The following is a 15,184-nucleotide window of genomic DNA, read 5'->3' as shown; positions in this document are numbered from 1 at the left end:
CTCACCGGTGACTCTTGTTGAGACTTATCCATCCTCGTGTTACGTTTGGCGCTTGCTGCAGCTCAGATGTAGGACATGATATATACCTTGCTCAGCTTTTCATCTTCTATTTAAGAACAGATGAAGACAGTTTACTCATGAAATGCTCAAACTTGTCCATGCAGATGGGTTGGGTGCTTTTAGCAATCCCAACTGAATTTTTTTACTATGGCCTTATTGAGCAAGTGGCTATGCACAGATCATTGTTTTAAATCCAGTCTTATCCAAGAATCACTTATGATAAATTTTCTATTTCCACGTCCTTACTATATTAGCTCCAAGTTGATCAGCTAAAAGGGTCCAGATTTCGCTCTCCGACCAAAGAGAGTCAAGATCAACCGACTTTAAAATGAAATATTCCCCTCAAAATCAGCTCATACCCTTAGTCCACAGGAGTTAGGCAAGCACGCCAAAAGTATCAAATTCTTGTGTCAACATGTTACAGTGTTTTAAGGTAGACAATATATGTACATATCCTCTCATTTGAACTAAAGGCGGATAAACCTTTAAGTATTATTCTTATTTAACTGTACATACCACTGCGAAGATTATTCCAAACAACAGGATCTTAAACATCAGAAATGATAGAGATTACATCCATATTAAAGCTGTTGATCCAAGTATGGGTCCCTTGGAGCCTTTGCACCACCCAGATATCCGGCCACACTTTGGGATACACCCGAAACAAGCCCACTGAGCAGCGAGCCGCCCCATGCAAGCAATCCTGCCTGAGCCTGTGGCTGCCTTGCTTCATGAATGCTTCTCAGCTGTTCCTCTGCTAGCATGTCCTGCCACCTCTTCCTCATGAACTCCCTCACAGCTTCTGCCCCTTTGTTCGCAATCTCCAGAGGTGGAACAACCAGAGGATTCTGGTCCAAGTTTAGCTTGGCGAGGTTCTCAAGCCTGTAGAATGAATCAGGAAGAGCTCGGATTTGGTTGTTGCTGACATCAAGCTCCCTCAGGTTGGTAAGATCACCAATGGTATCCGGAAGTTCGGTAAAGTCATTGAAATTGCTGCTCACGTTCAGGACCTCAAGGTAGGCCAATCTTCCAATAGCATGTGGCAGGCCTCGAAGCTCATTAAAATGGGCATCAAGATATCGCAAAGATTTCACCTCGCAGATCGATTGTGGAAGCACACAGAGCTTGTTCAAGGAAATTGATAGCTTCTCCAGATTGGTTAGCCCATATCCGATATTTGTTGGCAAACAGGTAAGGTTGTTGAAACTGGCATCAAACTCCTTCAGGGAACTGCCGCGGATTAAGGACTCGATTTTAGCTAAATATATACTTAATCAAGTGCAATAGCATACAGACGATCCCAGGTGAAAAAAAGGCTTCGTTCGTTGTTGGTGTCTGACAAAGAAAATGCAGTACTCAAAGGAAAAATATAGTGCACCTGCACCAAGCAATGCTTTCAGGAAGGGCCTTCAACTTGTTTCCTGAGACATCGAAAACCTTCAGGTTCACAAGCAAACCAATGGAATCTGGAAGAGACTCTAAAAGGTTGGAAGAGACGTTGAGCGCCTCCAGACTCTTTAGTCCTCCTATAGAGTCGGGAATAACCTGCATCACACGAGCGAAAAGCCGAACCATCAGGAGACTATGCAACAAGATGCTGAAATAGGTATATCATCATTCAACTCATCAGGCACCGCATAGATTAAAGTACAACAATGAAGATGTATAGTTTCAATTTGTCCGCTAGGGCTATTTTTAGAACGACTAGCTAGTTAATATGCGGCTACAAAATGTTCGAGACAGTGTTGCTGAGAATGTTGAGTGACACTATTGTGGGTACCACTTCCAGCATTTTGGCTTACTTTACAAAACCAACTCGCCTCTCATTGAGTCTCATCTGACCAACATTTATAGCAGGATGAGTGGCCTCCATCTTCGAAACAAACTAATCCAACACATTCTTCCATCCTTGAACCTCAACTTCCTATTGCTTTTGCCAATTGATCCTGACCCCATAAGAATTTACCAACCCAAGAGCAGTCTACAAATTCACAACACAAGACTTGAGAGTCTGAGAGAGCTGCTTCGCTCAAACTTGTCCACGGTTTCTTATCTATTTAGTCAACGCTCACGGAAGGAGAGATGCACTCATAGCTGATCACACTAATAACTCATAATCAACAGATTGCTTGAATCATGGCATTTCTCCAAAACAAATCAACCCGTGAAAGCATATCATTAGATGGAGAACAGGAAAGAATCACAGGACTGACCTCAAGCAGATTGTGAGACAGGTCAAGCACAAGCAAACCATTGATCTTCCCAAAGGCCTCGGGCACAAACCTGAGGTGCCTCCCACTCAGCGCAACTCTCTCCACAGCCCCGTTCTCCTCCACCTCCCTCAAAACCCTAACCACCTCCTCATCAACTACTCCCACTTCTTCCTCGACGACGCGCCCGTAGGCCTCCACCAGCTTCTCCTCCGCGTCCCTCAGCTGCTTCTCGTACTCCTCGTGCATCTCCTCCAACCTCACCACCGCCTTGTATATCCCGACCTCGCCCTTATTCGCCTCGGCGGCTCCCTCGCCCGCCTCGAGCCGCGCGATCTTGGCCCGCGCCGCCGCGACGGCCGACGGGTCGGGCCGCGGCCCGATGGCGTGGAGGAGGGCCCGGGTCTGGAGGACGTCGGCGGGGACGGACAGGGCGAGGGAAGACGCGACCTTCGGGTTGGTCAAGTGAGGCATTTCGTCGAACAGGTTGCGGGCGACGTCGGGTGGGAGGTAAGGGTGGGTGTTGGGGTCGATCTGGTAGAGAGCGAAGGCGAGGAGCGGGTAGCTTCTCGAATCTGGATCCATGGATTCGTGGGTTTGAGTTGGATTGGCGGGATTCAAGCAGAGAAGAACGGATTTATAAGGGAGACACGGCACACTGTGAAGGAAGACTAGAGACTTCTTCTGACAGAAGAAGGGAAACCGTGTGCGACGTCTGATCTTACCGCTAGATGCGAATTATTGAAACCTGGGGAACTGGGTTTCGAAGAGGACGATGTGACAAGATCGATCCGATCTCGAAGCGGAAATCATTTTTCCATTTGCCTGTGTCTGTCGTCGATGACCGCGACAGGGACAGGAAAAATTTGAAGAATACAATAGATTTAGATTCACGCTCATGTGGGGGGGTGACGGTGGTCGCTGGGTGCGACAATGTCAACAAGTCTTACGAGCTTCCAGAAAATGTGAGACGAGGAGGAGGAGGAGGGCGTCGGAGGTGGGAACAAGTGGGCGAATTGGGAAGCGAGTTGGTGGAATTTATCTTGTCGTGTACGACTCGCGAGCAGAGCAGGTACATGGAAGGAGAAGGAGAAGTGATGATAACACTGTGGTGCATTTGGTTGAACGGAACGTACGTGGAAAAATGCAAGGCTGAGTTTGATGGTCTGAATTTTTAATCATGATAGATTTGAATAGAATAAGTTATGAAATTCAAGAAATTTATTATATTTTATCTATTATTTGGTGAATCGTAATAATAAAACCGAAAACTTTCATATTTTGCCAAATTCATTATTTACTATGAACATCATATTATTGTAAATGAACCTAAAAATTGGACAAACGAAAATGATAAAAATCTTTTATGACACTCTTACCTACTTCATTTTTATTTGCTTATTTTTTATTATTTTTCCATCTCTTTTTTAATTTATTTCTTTTTCATTTCTTTTTCTCCTTCCATCATTCTCTAATAAAATTTTATTAAACAGTAAACTATACTAATATACCTAAAATATTTAATAAATATAAATACTAAATGCATTTATTAATGTATATGAAATGTATATCATAAGATAGGAAAAAAATTGAACATATAAATAGAAATAAGAATAAATAAAAACGAAATTATTTTTATGTTTTCGTTATTTTGAATTTTTTATATTAAAATTTAAATATTATTTATATTGAAATATTATTTTAATTTAACAAGTTTGTTATTCGAGAAAATTAATTTTTGTATTATGAACATTAGAAATCCTATCCACCCTTATCTCACCTCCCCCATGAGATAATTTTATCCGAGTTATATTCATCATATATTCGATGGACAAGCACCAAACATGGGATGGGATAAAAGATATCTTATCATGAATTTTATCCCGACTACCAAATGTAGCCTAAGGGATTTTTTTGATATGCAAATTGTGTTTGTTAAATTATAATTTGGAGTCCATTGAGAAATCACACTTTGTAAAAAAAAATTGCTATTTAAAAAAGAAAAAACCCTTAAAACCGGCGAAGGGCTTAGTAGCTGCCGCCGGCTGGCAGCTAACGGGCTGCGCGGTGAGCCAGATCTGGCACCGACAGCCCTCTCCTGAGTTCCCGCGATGCAACCGTCACCTGGGGTGGGGTCGACTTGTTGCCGAGGTCGCATGGCCTCATGTAAGGCTATCGACGACTCGTCGGTGACGTCAAGTGAGGTGATGACATTTTCGGAATTATAAAAGTTTAGCCAGGGCAAAGTTAAAAGAAAAAAAATATATTACCATATTGAAAATGCTCAAAGCCCAAATGACCTCTAAATTTGCTTTTGGCTAGAGGCTTTCTGGAGAGGTAATTGCATCCCCGCAAAACTTTTCAAAAAAATTTTCCGAATATCATTTGCCTTGGCCTAAAGACCTTTTTAGAGCTCCAAAGGCCTTTAGCTTTGCCTTGCCAAATGCAGCCTAAGAAGTAGGGGTGAGCGCGGTTCCAAGTTAGAACCGGAAATCGGAGAACCGGACCCGGTGGATCCGGTTCGGTTCCAGGTTCCATGGACAGAGGGTCCAGTTCCCCGTTCCCCATTTTTAGGAACCGGCTGTTCCGGTTCCGAAACCTAATCGGAGCCGGGAACCAGAACCTGGAACCGGAATCGGAACCAAAAACATAAACTTAGTATTTAGAAACCCTAATTCCCAAATGCTCGCTTCTCTTCCTGAATCACCCGATCCTCCATCATCGTCCCTCGGCTCTCCTTGCTCTATTCGGTGTCCGCCTCGGCTCTTCCTCTGTCTTCATCAACCGCGGTCTGGCTCGTCCGCGGCGGAGGTGGGCTTCGCTTCACGGCTTCAAGCGACATCCTTTGTCTTCGTCTTCGTTCGGGCTCACGCGCCGCCGCACACGCACCCTCTTGAGCTCGCTGTCTTGGCTCTTCCTCCTCTCGTCTCTCCGCAAGATCGACGTCGCTTCTCGCCGGACGTGGTTCCTCTCCGGGCAAGGTTCATGTCAACCTCTGAGTTTGAAAAAAAAACTGGTAACGCACTTGTTCTTTTTCTTTATTTGGGTTGCGCTCGAGGGAGGGGATAGGAGGGAAGGAGGGTTGGAATTCAATTATTCAACTTCTGAATGTTTCAGACCCCAAACCCAAATCCACGGAACAAATACTTCTACATAAGTGACAGAGATTTATTTCGGCAAAAGTACACCACAAGTGCCATAACTTGTGTACGGCGATCACTTTGGTGCCATAACTTTTTTTTGGATCACTTTGGTGCCAAGTCGGAGCAAAAGAGATCACTTTAGTGCCAATTTGGCCGGAAATCCGACGTGGCATTTTTTATTAATTTTTTACGCCGACGTGTCTCGCCGGAGGCTGAGTCAGCGTGTACAGTTAGCATTTTTAATTTTAAATAATTTTTTTTAGCGTGTACAGTCAGCATTTTTAATTTTAAATATTTTTTTTCCTTTTTTTTTCTTCTTTCCTTTTTCTTTTCTTTTCTTTTTTTTCTTTTCTCCCCTCGCCGGCCGGTTGCCGGTGGCCGGCCGGCCACCGGCGAAGCCCGGGAAGAGGCTGAGCGAGGCGGCCTTGCCCATGGCCGGCGGGCGGCCGACCCTCGCCGGCGACGGGCAAGGCCGGCCCTCGCCGGCCCAGGCAAGGGCGCCCTCGCCGGCGTCGGGCGAAGGAAGCCCTCGCTGGGCGGGCGAGGGTCGCCCTTGCCGAGATCCGGCGAGGCGACCCTCACCCGGCGTCGGGCGAGGTTGCCACGCCCGACTCGGGCGAGGGCTTCCCTCGCCCGAGCCGGCGAGGTCGCCTCGTCGGATCACGGTGAAAGCGACCCTCGCCGGCGTCGGGCGAGGGTCGCCACGCCCGACTCGAGGCGAGGCAACCCTCGCCGGCGTCGGGCGAGGAAGCCCTCGCTGGGCGGGCGAGGTCGCTCGGCGCCGGCGAGGTTGCCCTCGCCGGATCCGGCGAGGCGACCCTCGCCCGGTGTCGAGCGAGGGCGACCTTCGCCTGGGCTGGCCTCACCTGTCGCCGGCGAGGTCGACCGCCCCTCGCCGGCCATGGGCAAGGCCGCCCTTGCCCAGCCCTTCCCGGGCTTCGCCCCTGGCCGGCCGGCCCCCGGCCGGCGAGGGGAGAAAAGAAAAAGGAAAGAAGAAAAAAAATATTTAAAATTAAAAATGCTGACTGTACACGCTGAAAAAAATTATTTTAAAAAAAATGCTGACTGTACACGCTGACTCAGCCTCCGGCGAGCCACGTCGGCGTCAAAAATTAATAAAAAATGCCACGTCGGATTTCCGGCCAAATTGGCACTAAAGTGATCTCTTTTGCTCCGACTTGGCACCAAAGTGATCCGAAAAAAAGTTATGGCACCAAAGTGATCGCCGTACACAAGTTATGGCACTTGTAGTGTACTTTTGCCGATTTATTTCTGATTTGAGCAGAACTGAAGAATAGTACTTGCAATTTTCATGTTGTTTGAGTGTCTATTGGGACTCTGGGAACGCAAAGTAGACATTACTATGCCAGAGAGCATACATAAGTCATTCCAAAAAAACAATGAGCAGACTCATCCGATATCCAACATCTCGGGGAAGCAACTGATTGTTTTTGTGTATTTTTCCAGATTCCGTTCGATTGCGCTACTGTAGAGGTTTCTCTGAGCATTGATTCGGGAGGAAACTTGTAGCTTGCAGACATAACTTCCTAGTTGTTTGCTTGGCCAGTGTTGTTTGTTTGATTCGGGAGGAAAATATTTTGAGTGTGTCTTAAGCCTTTGGGTTTGAAAATCCTTGCCAATCTTCCTTGGGTCATATCTGCTCTGCTTTCCTTGTATTAGATGTGCTTTAGTATTATTAGAATTCTTCGGTTTTCTTGTTGCTCCTGCATCAAAAGATTTTAAAGTGTTGATGGTGTCTTATAGTGGCATATGGCTCATTGGTTTGTATGTTTTAATTGAACATAAATGTTACTAGAGCAGTTTCAATCATCATTACCTTTGCGTTCACTGATAATTCTTTTTCCTTTCATCTTCATTCTCATCTTCTTTTATTCTCCTGCTGCGTGAATTTGGGGGGTGTGATGGGGACATATTTGAGGCTTGAGAGTTGAGTAAAAGAGATGCAGCGATGAAAGAACTAACACTGAAGCAAGGACATCATATGTTACTCTTAATATTATTGCTAAAGTCCTTCATAGTTGTCTATGAACTGCATAAATGGTAGCAACTGACAACTCTAATATAAAAGATATTTGACTTTTGCAGGTCAGAGAGAAGATATTGGATAAACAACTACACAGTTTGCTAGAGCAATTGGTAGCAAAGCAGGTAATTTAATTGTTTAAGTGATGTGCACTTCTTCCTACATAAAAAATTCAGGCAACTTTTCTGGAGGAAGACATTAGAAGTCGTTCTGTTAATTGTAGGCCCAAGCAGAAGCCTTGGTGAGTGAAGTTCATCAGAAAGAAAAGGAACTAGAGGGGTTGAGTGGGCTGTGGAAGAGGCTGGAGAGTAATTCTTTGGAGGTGAATGCTACGAGAAATCGGTTTGGAAGAAGCATATTTGACAAAGGTTCTGCTTCTTCATATTACATAGTTGACGTGCAACACAAACCCCTCTTTACCATTGGCCGATGGGACAGCCTGCAGAGGCCAGCTCTGCTAAGGTCGGGTTTTGTGCTTTATATTTTAGCTTTGCAGATCCTAGTCTTCCTCAAGATTTCTTTTTAAGAGAGTTTTCTGGTTTCCTGCGAAATCAGGTCTGATACTGTCCGTGACTCACCAACTGATTCTTTAAGAGTTGCCAGAGATAACGGGCTTGGGAATGCTGATGCTGGTGTTGGAGGATTTTCCGACAGTAAGGTAGTTACCCTATCTTTCCCCTTCAATTGGTATTGGGCAATTAAAGTTTAGTTCTATCCAGGCATTTGTAAACTTGGCATTATATCGCCTGAATATCACATCAGGGCATTGTGTATGTATCATTCAGATGAACTACTATTGCGTTTATTTTCGTTTTGTTTAATTCAAAACAAAATTAAAAAAAAGAACCTGTTGGAACTTGGAACCGACCCTGAAACCTGTGACAGGATAAGTTCCAGATTCCACGTTCCGACGGGTAGATTCCAGGTTCCTTATTTTGAGAAACCTGTACCCGAGGGTAGGTTCCAGGTGAACCTACCCGAAATCTGGAACTGCTCACCCCTACTAAGAAGATGGGGCATTTCATATGATTATCATGCGCCTCCATGATCTCCATCAATTGCTGACGCTTTTCCACAACTGTCCGCTTATTCATTGTTCTGCCCAATTGGTTAGGATAAGATATGGGCCCAAAAGGAACCGTAAGTTGGGATGAGAACCAAACTCTGGACCATGGCAGTATTCAGCTCCTGGGCGGACCCTAGTTTCTCTTTTGGGTCACTGAAGAGAGAGTTGCTTCGAGTTGGTCCACCATACACTCGTATCAAATCCGACCCATACGTCCAAGCTGGAATTTTCACCTGTCTTTCGTCGAGAAATTGGTAAAGAAGCTCGATGACGACGGAATCCACCAAAATTGAAGATTTGACCCGGCCAGCTTTCTAATGTATCACGTCAGTCATAATGTATCTTTGAATTACTTTTGGTCCAGGAGGGACCTCGAAGCACGCTCTGTTCATTGACACGGGCTAGACATAGTACCGTGTGGGAGCCATGACACGGGTGGCCTGTGGCCACATCCTTATCCATGCTCAAGATGTCCAGTCCTTTCTTTCAATTGGGCGTAAAAAAGAGAGAAGAAAAAGAAAGGCACTAGGCAGAAACAGTTTAATATTTAGCTCTTTTTTAAGTTTTACCAGTTCGAACGGGAGAAAGAGAAAAGAAAAGGAAAAGAGATCAACATCGCGCCTGGTGGGGCAGAACAACCTTAAAACTGCCTTTACCTTTATTCCCTTACAGTTGCGTCACTACACTATCGAAATCTCCTCCACCAAATCACTTTCCTAATGGCCTTTCGCTTCACAAACTTGAATTGTTATGGCCTCATCGTATCTCTCCAAAACTAAGACATCGAAGAAGAATCTTCCTCCTGAATGCTACATGAGTGGAGCGTCTTTCTTTAATCTCCAATGCTTCCAGGAACTGCGGATTTCCCTCTTCTTTTTTTCTTTTCTTTTTTGGTAGTTTATGTCCTTGTCTGAGTGTTCAGGAGCTGCACCTCCATATATCTATATCCAGCTCGAATAAAGAATCTTTCTGGTCTTTGCTCCAAAATCAGTTGTTTTCAGCTGTGAAGGCCTCTTGGCTAATGGTCCCCCGGAGAGCGCTCCCAATTCAAATTGCCAATTGCTTTCAATTGCAACAGCGTGCTTGTTTGAACGTGGAACAACCACTGGTTCCTTCCATCGCATTCCGGTCATCACCAGCGATTTAAGTGAATCTGTCCAAACAAACACAAACCAACCCACATCATTTTTTGTTCACTTCCATATCAGAGGCAAGGGAAAGCAAAAAATATCAGCATGTATTTTAGTGGCATAAACTGGAAGGAGCAAAGTGTTATGGGGTTGAAACTCGAATGCCGTGTAGTGCCTTCAAATATCATGTTTTCCTGGGGAAGAAAAGGTACGCGAGCCAAGTAATCCTTGGACAGTTCATGAGGAGAATTTCGGAAAATTCTTCAGAGATCTTGTGCTTAGGTAGGCAGAGTTGCACGTTTGGGTTTTTCAGTGACTGATGACTCAGCTGAACCAATCAAAAAGCTCTATGCATGACCTTCCCATTTTTTTCAAGATATGATGTGGCTGCTCTCTCGTGGATGTGTACCTTCAAGGAAAAAGTGGAATATGGGGAGTGGATGATTCATCAAGTGCAGATCACTCGAAACTTCTTTCGTTTTCATCCTGCCACCCATACCCCACCCTCTCCGAAGGCAGATTCCCCCGAAGTACTGTTCAAATCATTAACTTGCAATACCAAGAAAGAGAAAAAAGAAGGGGAAAAAAAGAAAGCAATCCTGATTTCTCTTTCGGCTACATAAAGAAATAGATAATATCAAGTTAAGATCATAGAAAGGCCTATTGGACAGCAAATTGCCAAAAAAAGCTTCAGGAACCATATGTAGTAGCCGGTATGAAATAGATAATAACGACAGTTATAATCAAAGAGAGACTTCATTAGACAGTAAATCTCTACTCAAACATTCTTAAAGAAAGGTTCTAATCCCAACAAAAACTCCAGGACCCATATGTGACAGGACTATTTTGCTAACATCTAGGACAGCGAAGATGCAGAAATGAGAGTTCATAGTCAAGATCTAAATGAACAAATAAGAGCAACGATCCCTCTCCTCTGTGAAACAGAAAATAGGAATACAAAAGAAAACTCACCTTCAATTTCAACCAGTTCGCTGAAGACTGTTCCCTCACCCTTCGCATCTCAAATCCACTTGATTGAAAAAAGTATTCTAACCTGCAAAACCATCACAACGGAACAAACGCATTAGGCACCTATAGCATGACAAAATACAAAGCAGAGCAATATCAGAGAAAGAGAGTAAAAATCAGTCAACAATAATACTGCAAGCAAGCAAAAAGAGAAGAAAAACACGAGAAAAATTCCTATTGACAGGATACCCATATCAACAAAGTAGATATGTCGCTTTACTACGATCAATCCCATAGCAAAAAAGGACGATGCCTGTACGTTACAGGAGGGAAGAGGACGAACAAACACAGAGGAAGTACACAGAGCCATGCAACAACCATTCTAATGGATAACGAAGGGAATTTGTCAACGAGTAAATCCAACACGGCTAAAACCGACAGGCCACTTCTGCAACTGGTACTTGCAAATGGACCAATGGAAGAGATTGTAGGTTAACATGGACATTGAAACCCCAATATGGATTTGGAAGTGGAAGCTGTTGCTCTGTGCAGATAAAGTAAAGGAAAATGAGTTGATTCACTTCCCCAAAAGGATAAGCAGAACTCACCATCATAGACATATGTTCTTGTCCAACCAATACGAATTCGGACTGCAAACAATTCATTGATTGGGCATGGATCACAAATAATCGATCCATAAATGATTTTTACAGTCCTCCCTCCCATTACATGATCACGATTCACATATATATATGTCGCACTCGCTTCTTTCTTTCCCAATATATATATAATATAGTTGTGGAGGCGTAATCAAAGTATTTCTACTTTGGGTCGAAGGCATATAAGAGTTCTGATCTGCAGATAGAGCTTTGGGGGGTGTTATTGCCAGTGATTGCCATTGTGGATGAGATGGACATGTCCAGGGTTTCCATAAGCATAGTGTCCCTGGTGGTAACTCATCATCATCATCATCATCATCTTATTGCTCCCTGCAGACTTCTCCTTGCACAGAGGGAACCCGACCGGCTTCGGCTTCTCCATGTACTGGTGCACGCACTTCGAGAACCTCAGAGTCGATCCGACGGTCACGGTGGCGGCGGAGGACAGCGAAGACGACGACGACGTTCTCGACGAGGAGGCTAGTGGCGAGGGAGGAGGAGATATTTTTTTGCCGGGCTTGGGCTGGAAAAGGAAGGCCCTGATCTTTAAGGACGACGGGGGCGAGCGGTCGTACTCCTCGACGAGGTTCACGAGGTCCTCGTCGGAGGTGATGGAGATCAGGGCATCGAGATCCTCGGTCGGAAGCTGACACCGGAGCGAGACGGCGGCGCCGCACAGTTGCCCCATCTTCAACATCAGTTCTGTTGACCAAAATAACCTCATTCTAAATCACATCCTTTCCATCTCTATCGGAAACGTGTCACGCAAATCCGAATTTCCGCAGGAATTTGACACAGAATTTCGCAGGAATCACAACCCTAATCAGCATCGCTACCGCAATCCTACACAACTACAATCGGAAGATGCATCCAGAAGGCACGACGACACGCTTAAAATCGACACTGTTCACGGGAACACGAAGCTCATTTCGAAATCGACGAACGAGAAAAACGGACGGGACGCACACGGATCGGGTAAGCGGGACTGACCGGAGAAGGAGATGGAGCGGTCGACGGCGAGGACGCGGGTCTCGCCGCCGACGTAGCGGAGCTTGCCGTCGGGGTGGCGGGGGAGGATCTTGCCGCCGTAGCTGCAGAGGAACTTGATGGTGGCGGCGGGGGGGGCGGGGCGGGGCCGGAGGGCGTCGAAGGGAGGTCCGACCATGGTTTCCGGGTGGCCCGGATGGTCGGAGATAGGGAGAGGAGGAAGGGAGAGGAAGAGAGTTTGAAGATTTGGTGTTGCGTTCTTCAAGCCTAGGTATGGTTCGATTCTGGCTTTATTTATAGAGGTCACGTCGGGGAGGAAAAGTAATTTCAGATGGAAAATGAAAACGAAGGAGATGGAGGAGATGGAGGAGTGGGCCCCCCCACCCCCCAACCCTCTTCCTTTCTTTTTTTCTTTTTAATATTTTTTCATTTTCGTTTTTTTAATTTTGTCTTGATGTGGGTGGGGTCAGAGCTGAGGTCACTCCAGATTCCCGTATTCCCCCCGGTTCATAAGGACCCCCCGCGACGGGCCATCATGGTGTCACTTCAACTTTAGTTCAACCTATCATTTCTGAATTTTTAATTTTTTTAAAAATTTTTTAAAAAAAACTTAAAATGAAATCATTTTCTCAAATAAAAATCTTAAGTAGACATCGTTTTAAATAAGGACCTTAAGTAGTTAAATCGTTTCAAAAAAGGGCTTGAAGTGGACATTATTTCAAATAAGGGCCTTAAGTAGTTAAATCGTCTCAAATAAAGACCTGAAGTGGTCAAATCGTCTCAAATAAGGACCTTTGGCTGGCCGATGACTATTCTATCGCCGGAAAAGGGGTATTTTAGTCAAAAAAATTATAAGTATATATATATTTTTTTTTGTTACTTTCTTTTTCTTTTCTTTTCCTTTTTCTTTTTTCTTTTCCCTTTTTTCTTCTTCCCCAGCGGCCACTGCACTTGGCCGACGACGGCCTCAGGCGAGGGTCGCCCTCGCCGACGTTGGGCGAGGGTTGCCCTCGCCTAGGCTGGCGAGGGCGAGGGTTGCCCTTGCCGGATCTGGCGAGGGTCACCCTCACCCGCCCAGCCCAGGCAAGGCAACCTTGGCCCGACGTCGACGAAGGCAACTCATCACCCGGGTTGCCCTCCCCGGCATCGAGCGAGGGTCGCCTCGCCTGGGCTGGGAGGGCGAGGGCGGCCTCCACCGACCCCGGCAATGGCCGGCGGAGAGAAGAGAGAAAAAAAAAAGGAAAAGGAAAAGAAAAAAAACAGAAAAAGGAAAAAAGAAAGAAAAAAATTCAAAAAAGTAAAAAGACGAAATACCCTTTTAGCCGGTGAGGTTAGGTCCTTATTTAAGACTGATATGGCCACCTCAGGTCCTTATTTGAGATAAGATTACTTCAGGCCCTTATTTGAGAAAATGACTTCATTTCAAGTCCTTATTTGACACAAAGTCTACTTCAATCCCTTATTTGAGAAAATGATTTCATTTCGGACCCCTTTTTGAAATTTTGCCATTTTTTTAATGTGTCCCTAGACTTTTGTTACATATTCAATTTTGAAAATGTTCAGTGTTGTCCCTGAACTTACATTAATGGAGAACTATATTAAACATTTTTACATAGTACATGGACTAAATTGAACGGTGCCAAAAATTCAAGAATCATATTGAATAAATTAAAAATTCAGGATTGAATTGGCATTGCACATTGAATGAATTTAAAGTTCAACGACTACATTGTACATTGAGCCAAAATTTAGGGATCATTTGCGTCATTATCCCTTTTCAAAAAGCACAAACAAAAAGCCTCGTTAAACGAAACTTCGAAAATGAATTAAGTTGAATATGTATGCCAATTAAGAATATGCTGTTACAGATGGATTGAATTTGTTCCCGTGTTGTCGCATGCTTCTGATTTCGTTGCACCGGATAAATGAGATTCTGGTGTTGTACGCACTTACATTTGCAATATGAAAGAGGCGAAAGTGTATGTTCTAAAGAATTAAGTACAATCTCCAATTTCAAAACGAAATAAACAATCCCTCAAGAGCCTCGATGTCGTGATTGCAGATGGAAATAGCACAAATCCAAACTCTTCTTCTAACGCGATTCGAGCTTCTCAATGGCTTAGTGTCTTTGAAGGGCCTCGTGGCCTTGATCTAATCAAAACATCGCATTCTTCGATTGCCATTAATGAACCAATTCGAGAGCCTTATGGCTTGATCGAAGATCGAAGATGGCCTGGTCTTGAATGGCACGAAACCCGACAGCACACTCGACAACCTATTGCTGACTTGCCTTTGCATTCTATCTCGTTGTATTTGCACATCCAATCTTTACGAGTCACAGCTACCCTAAACTAAGCTTTGCCCGCGTCTCTTTTCAAAACTCCCGAATCAATTTCCGAAGAGCGTCATCGATGTGTTGGCCAAGCGATGCGACCCAGCGGAATCGAATGTCGACCCAGGGGACAAAACCCCGCGATTGGACCTTCTGTACAGCGTGACGATCCACCATGCAATTTGCGTTCGTGGTGCGAGCACAAAAGATTAAAATTAATCGGGCCCTCGCTACGCCACGAAACCCATCCTCGCACCAATTTCTTTCCTTAATTTCGTGCTTCGTCCATTGCCTTCCACACGAATCGATTCAGAATTATAAGGCAGGGATTTTGGCCTTTTTACGTGAATCTGTCAACTCCCATACACACGTTACCTTCTGTGAACGCAGTCGCATTAAGTTTGAAACCACAACAATGCGTCCTCGGAGGACGCATAACGAAATTGGGCTTCACAATAAGGTTTATTGACCAAGGACCAAGTGGATATCTTCACGAATGTCGCTCTATATCGCACCACGATTTGTTATGTTTGCCGGCGAATCGAAAGGGATAATACCACCGAAAATATTAAATTTTGCTCATC

General features: G+C 44.8%; 3 protein-coding genes across 3 annotated transcripts; 1 reads left to right on the top strand and 2 right to left on the bottom strand.

Annotated features, from left to right (window-relative positions):
* Nucleotides 1–435: 435 nt before the first annotated feature.
* LOC115663734 (plant intracellular Ras-group-related LRR protein 3) lies at nt 436–3,159 on the bottom strand. Its single transcript, XM_030585719.2, has 3 exons — nt 2,274–3,159; nt 1,439–1,605; nt 436–1,290 (listed from the first exon to the last, which is right to left on the bottom strand). The coding sequence occupies exons 1-3, from the start codon at nt 2,853–2,855 to the stop codon at nt 642–644; spliced, it is 1,398 nt and encodes a 465-aa protein (XP_030441579.1). The 5' UTR covers nt 2,856–3,159; the 3' UTR covers nt 436–641.
* LOC115672117 (uncharacterized) lies at nt 3,002–8,247 on the top strand. Its single transcript, XM_056309653.1, has 5 exons — nt 3,002–3,235; nt 4,930–5,286; nt 7,520–7,582; nt 7,681–7,919; nt 8,013–8,247. The coding sequence occupies exons 1-5, from the start codon at nt 3,002–3,004 to the stop codon at nt 8,164–8,166; spliced, it is 1,047 nt and encodes a 348-aa protein (XP_056165628.1). The 3' UTR covers nt 8,167–8,247.
* Nucleotides 8,248–11,245: 2,998 nt separating this feature from the next.
* Nucleotides 11,246–12,547, bottom strand: LOC115671916 (uncharacterized). Its single transcript, XM_030593605.2, has 2 exons — nt 12,272–12,547; nt 11,246–11,983 (listed from the first exon to the last, which is right to left on the bottom strand). Exons 1-2 carry the CDS (start codon nt 12,444–12,446, stop codon nt 11,502–11,504), a joined length of 657 nt encoding a protein of 218 aa, XP_030449465.1. The 5' UTR covers nt 12,447–12,547; the 3' UTR covers nt 11,246–11,501.
* Nucleotides 12,548–15,184: the final 2,637 nt, after the last annotated feature.

Source organism: Syzygium oleosum, unplaced genomic scaffold (genome assembly GCF_021117445.2).
Source record: "Syzygium oleosum isolate NSW1041296 unplaced genomic scaffold, Sole_v2.1 Sole_v2.03, whole genome shotgun sequence".
In the NCBI taxonomy this organism is placed as follows: domain Eukaryota; kingdom Viridiplantae; phylum Streptophyta; class Magnoliopsida; order Myrtales; family Myrtaceae; genus Syzygium; species Syzygium oleosum.
This window is presented reverse-complemented; position numbering and strand designations above follow the sequence as displayed.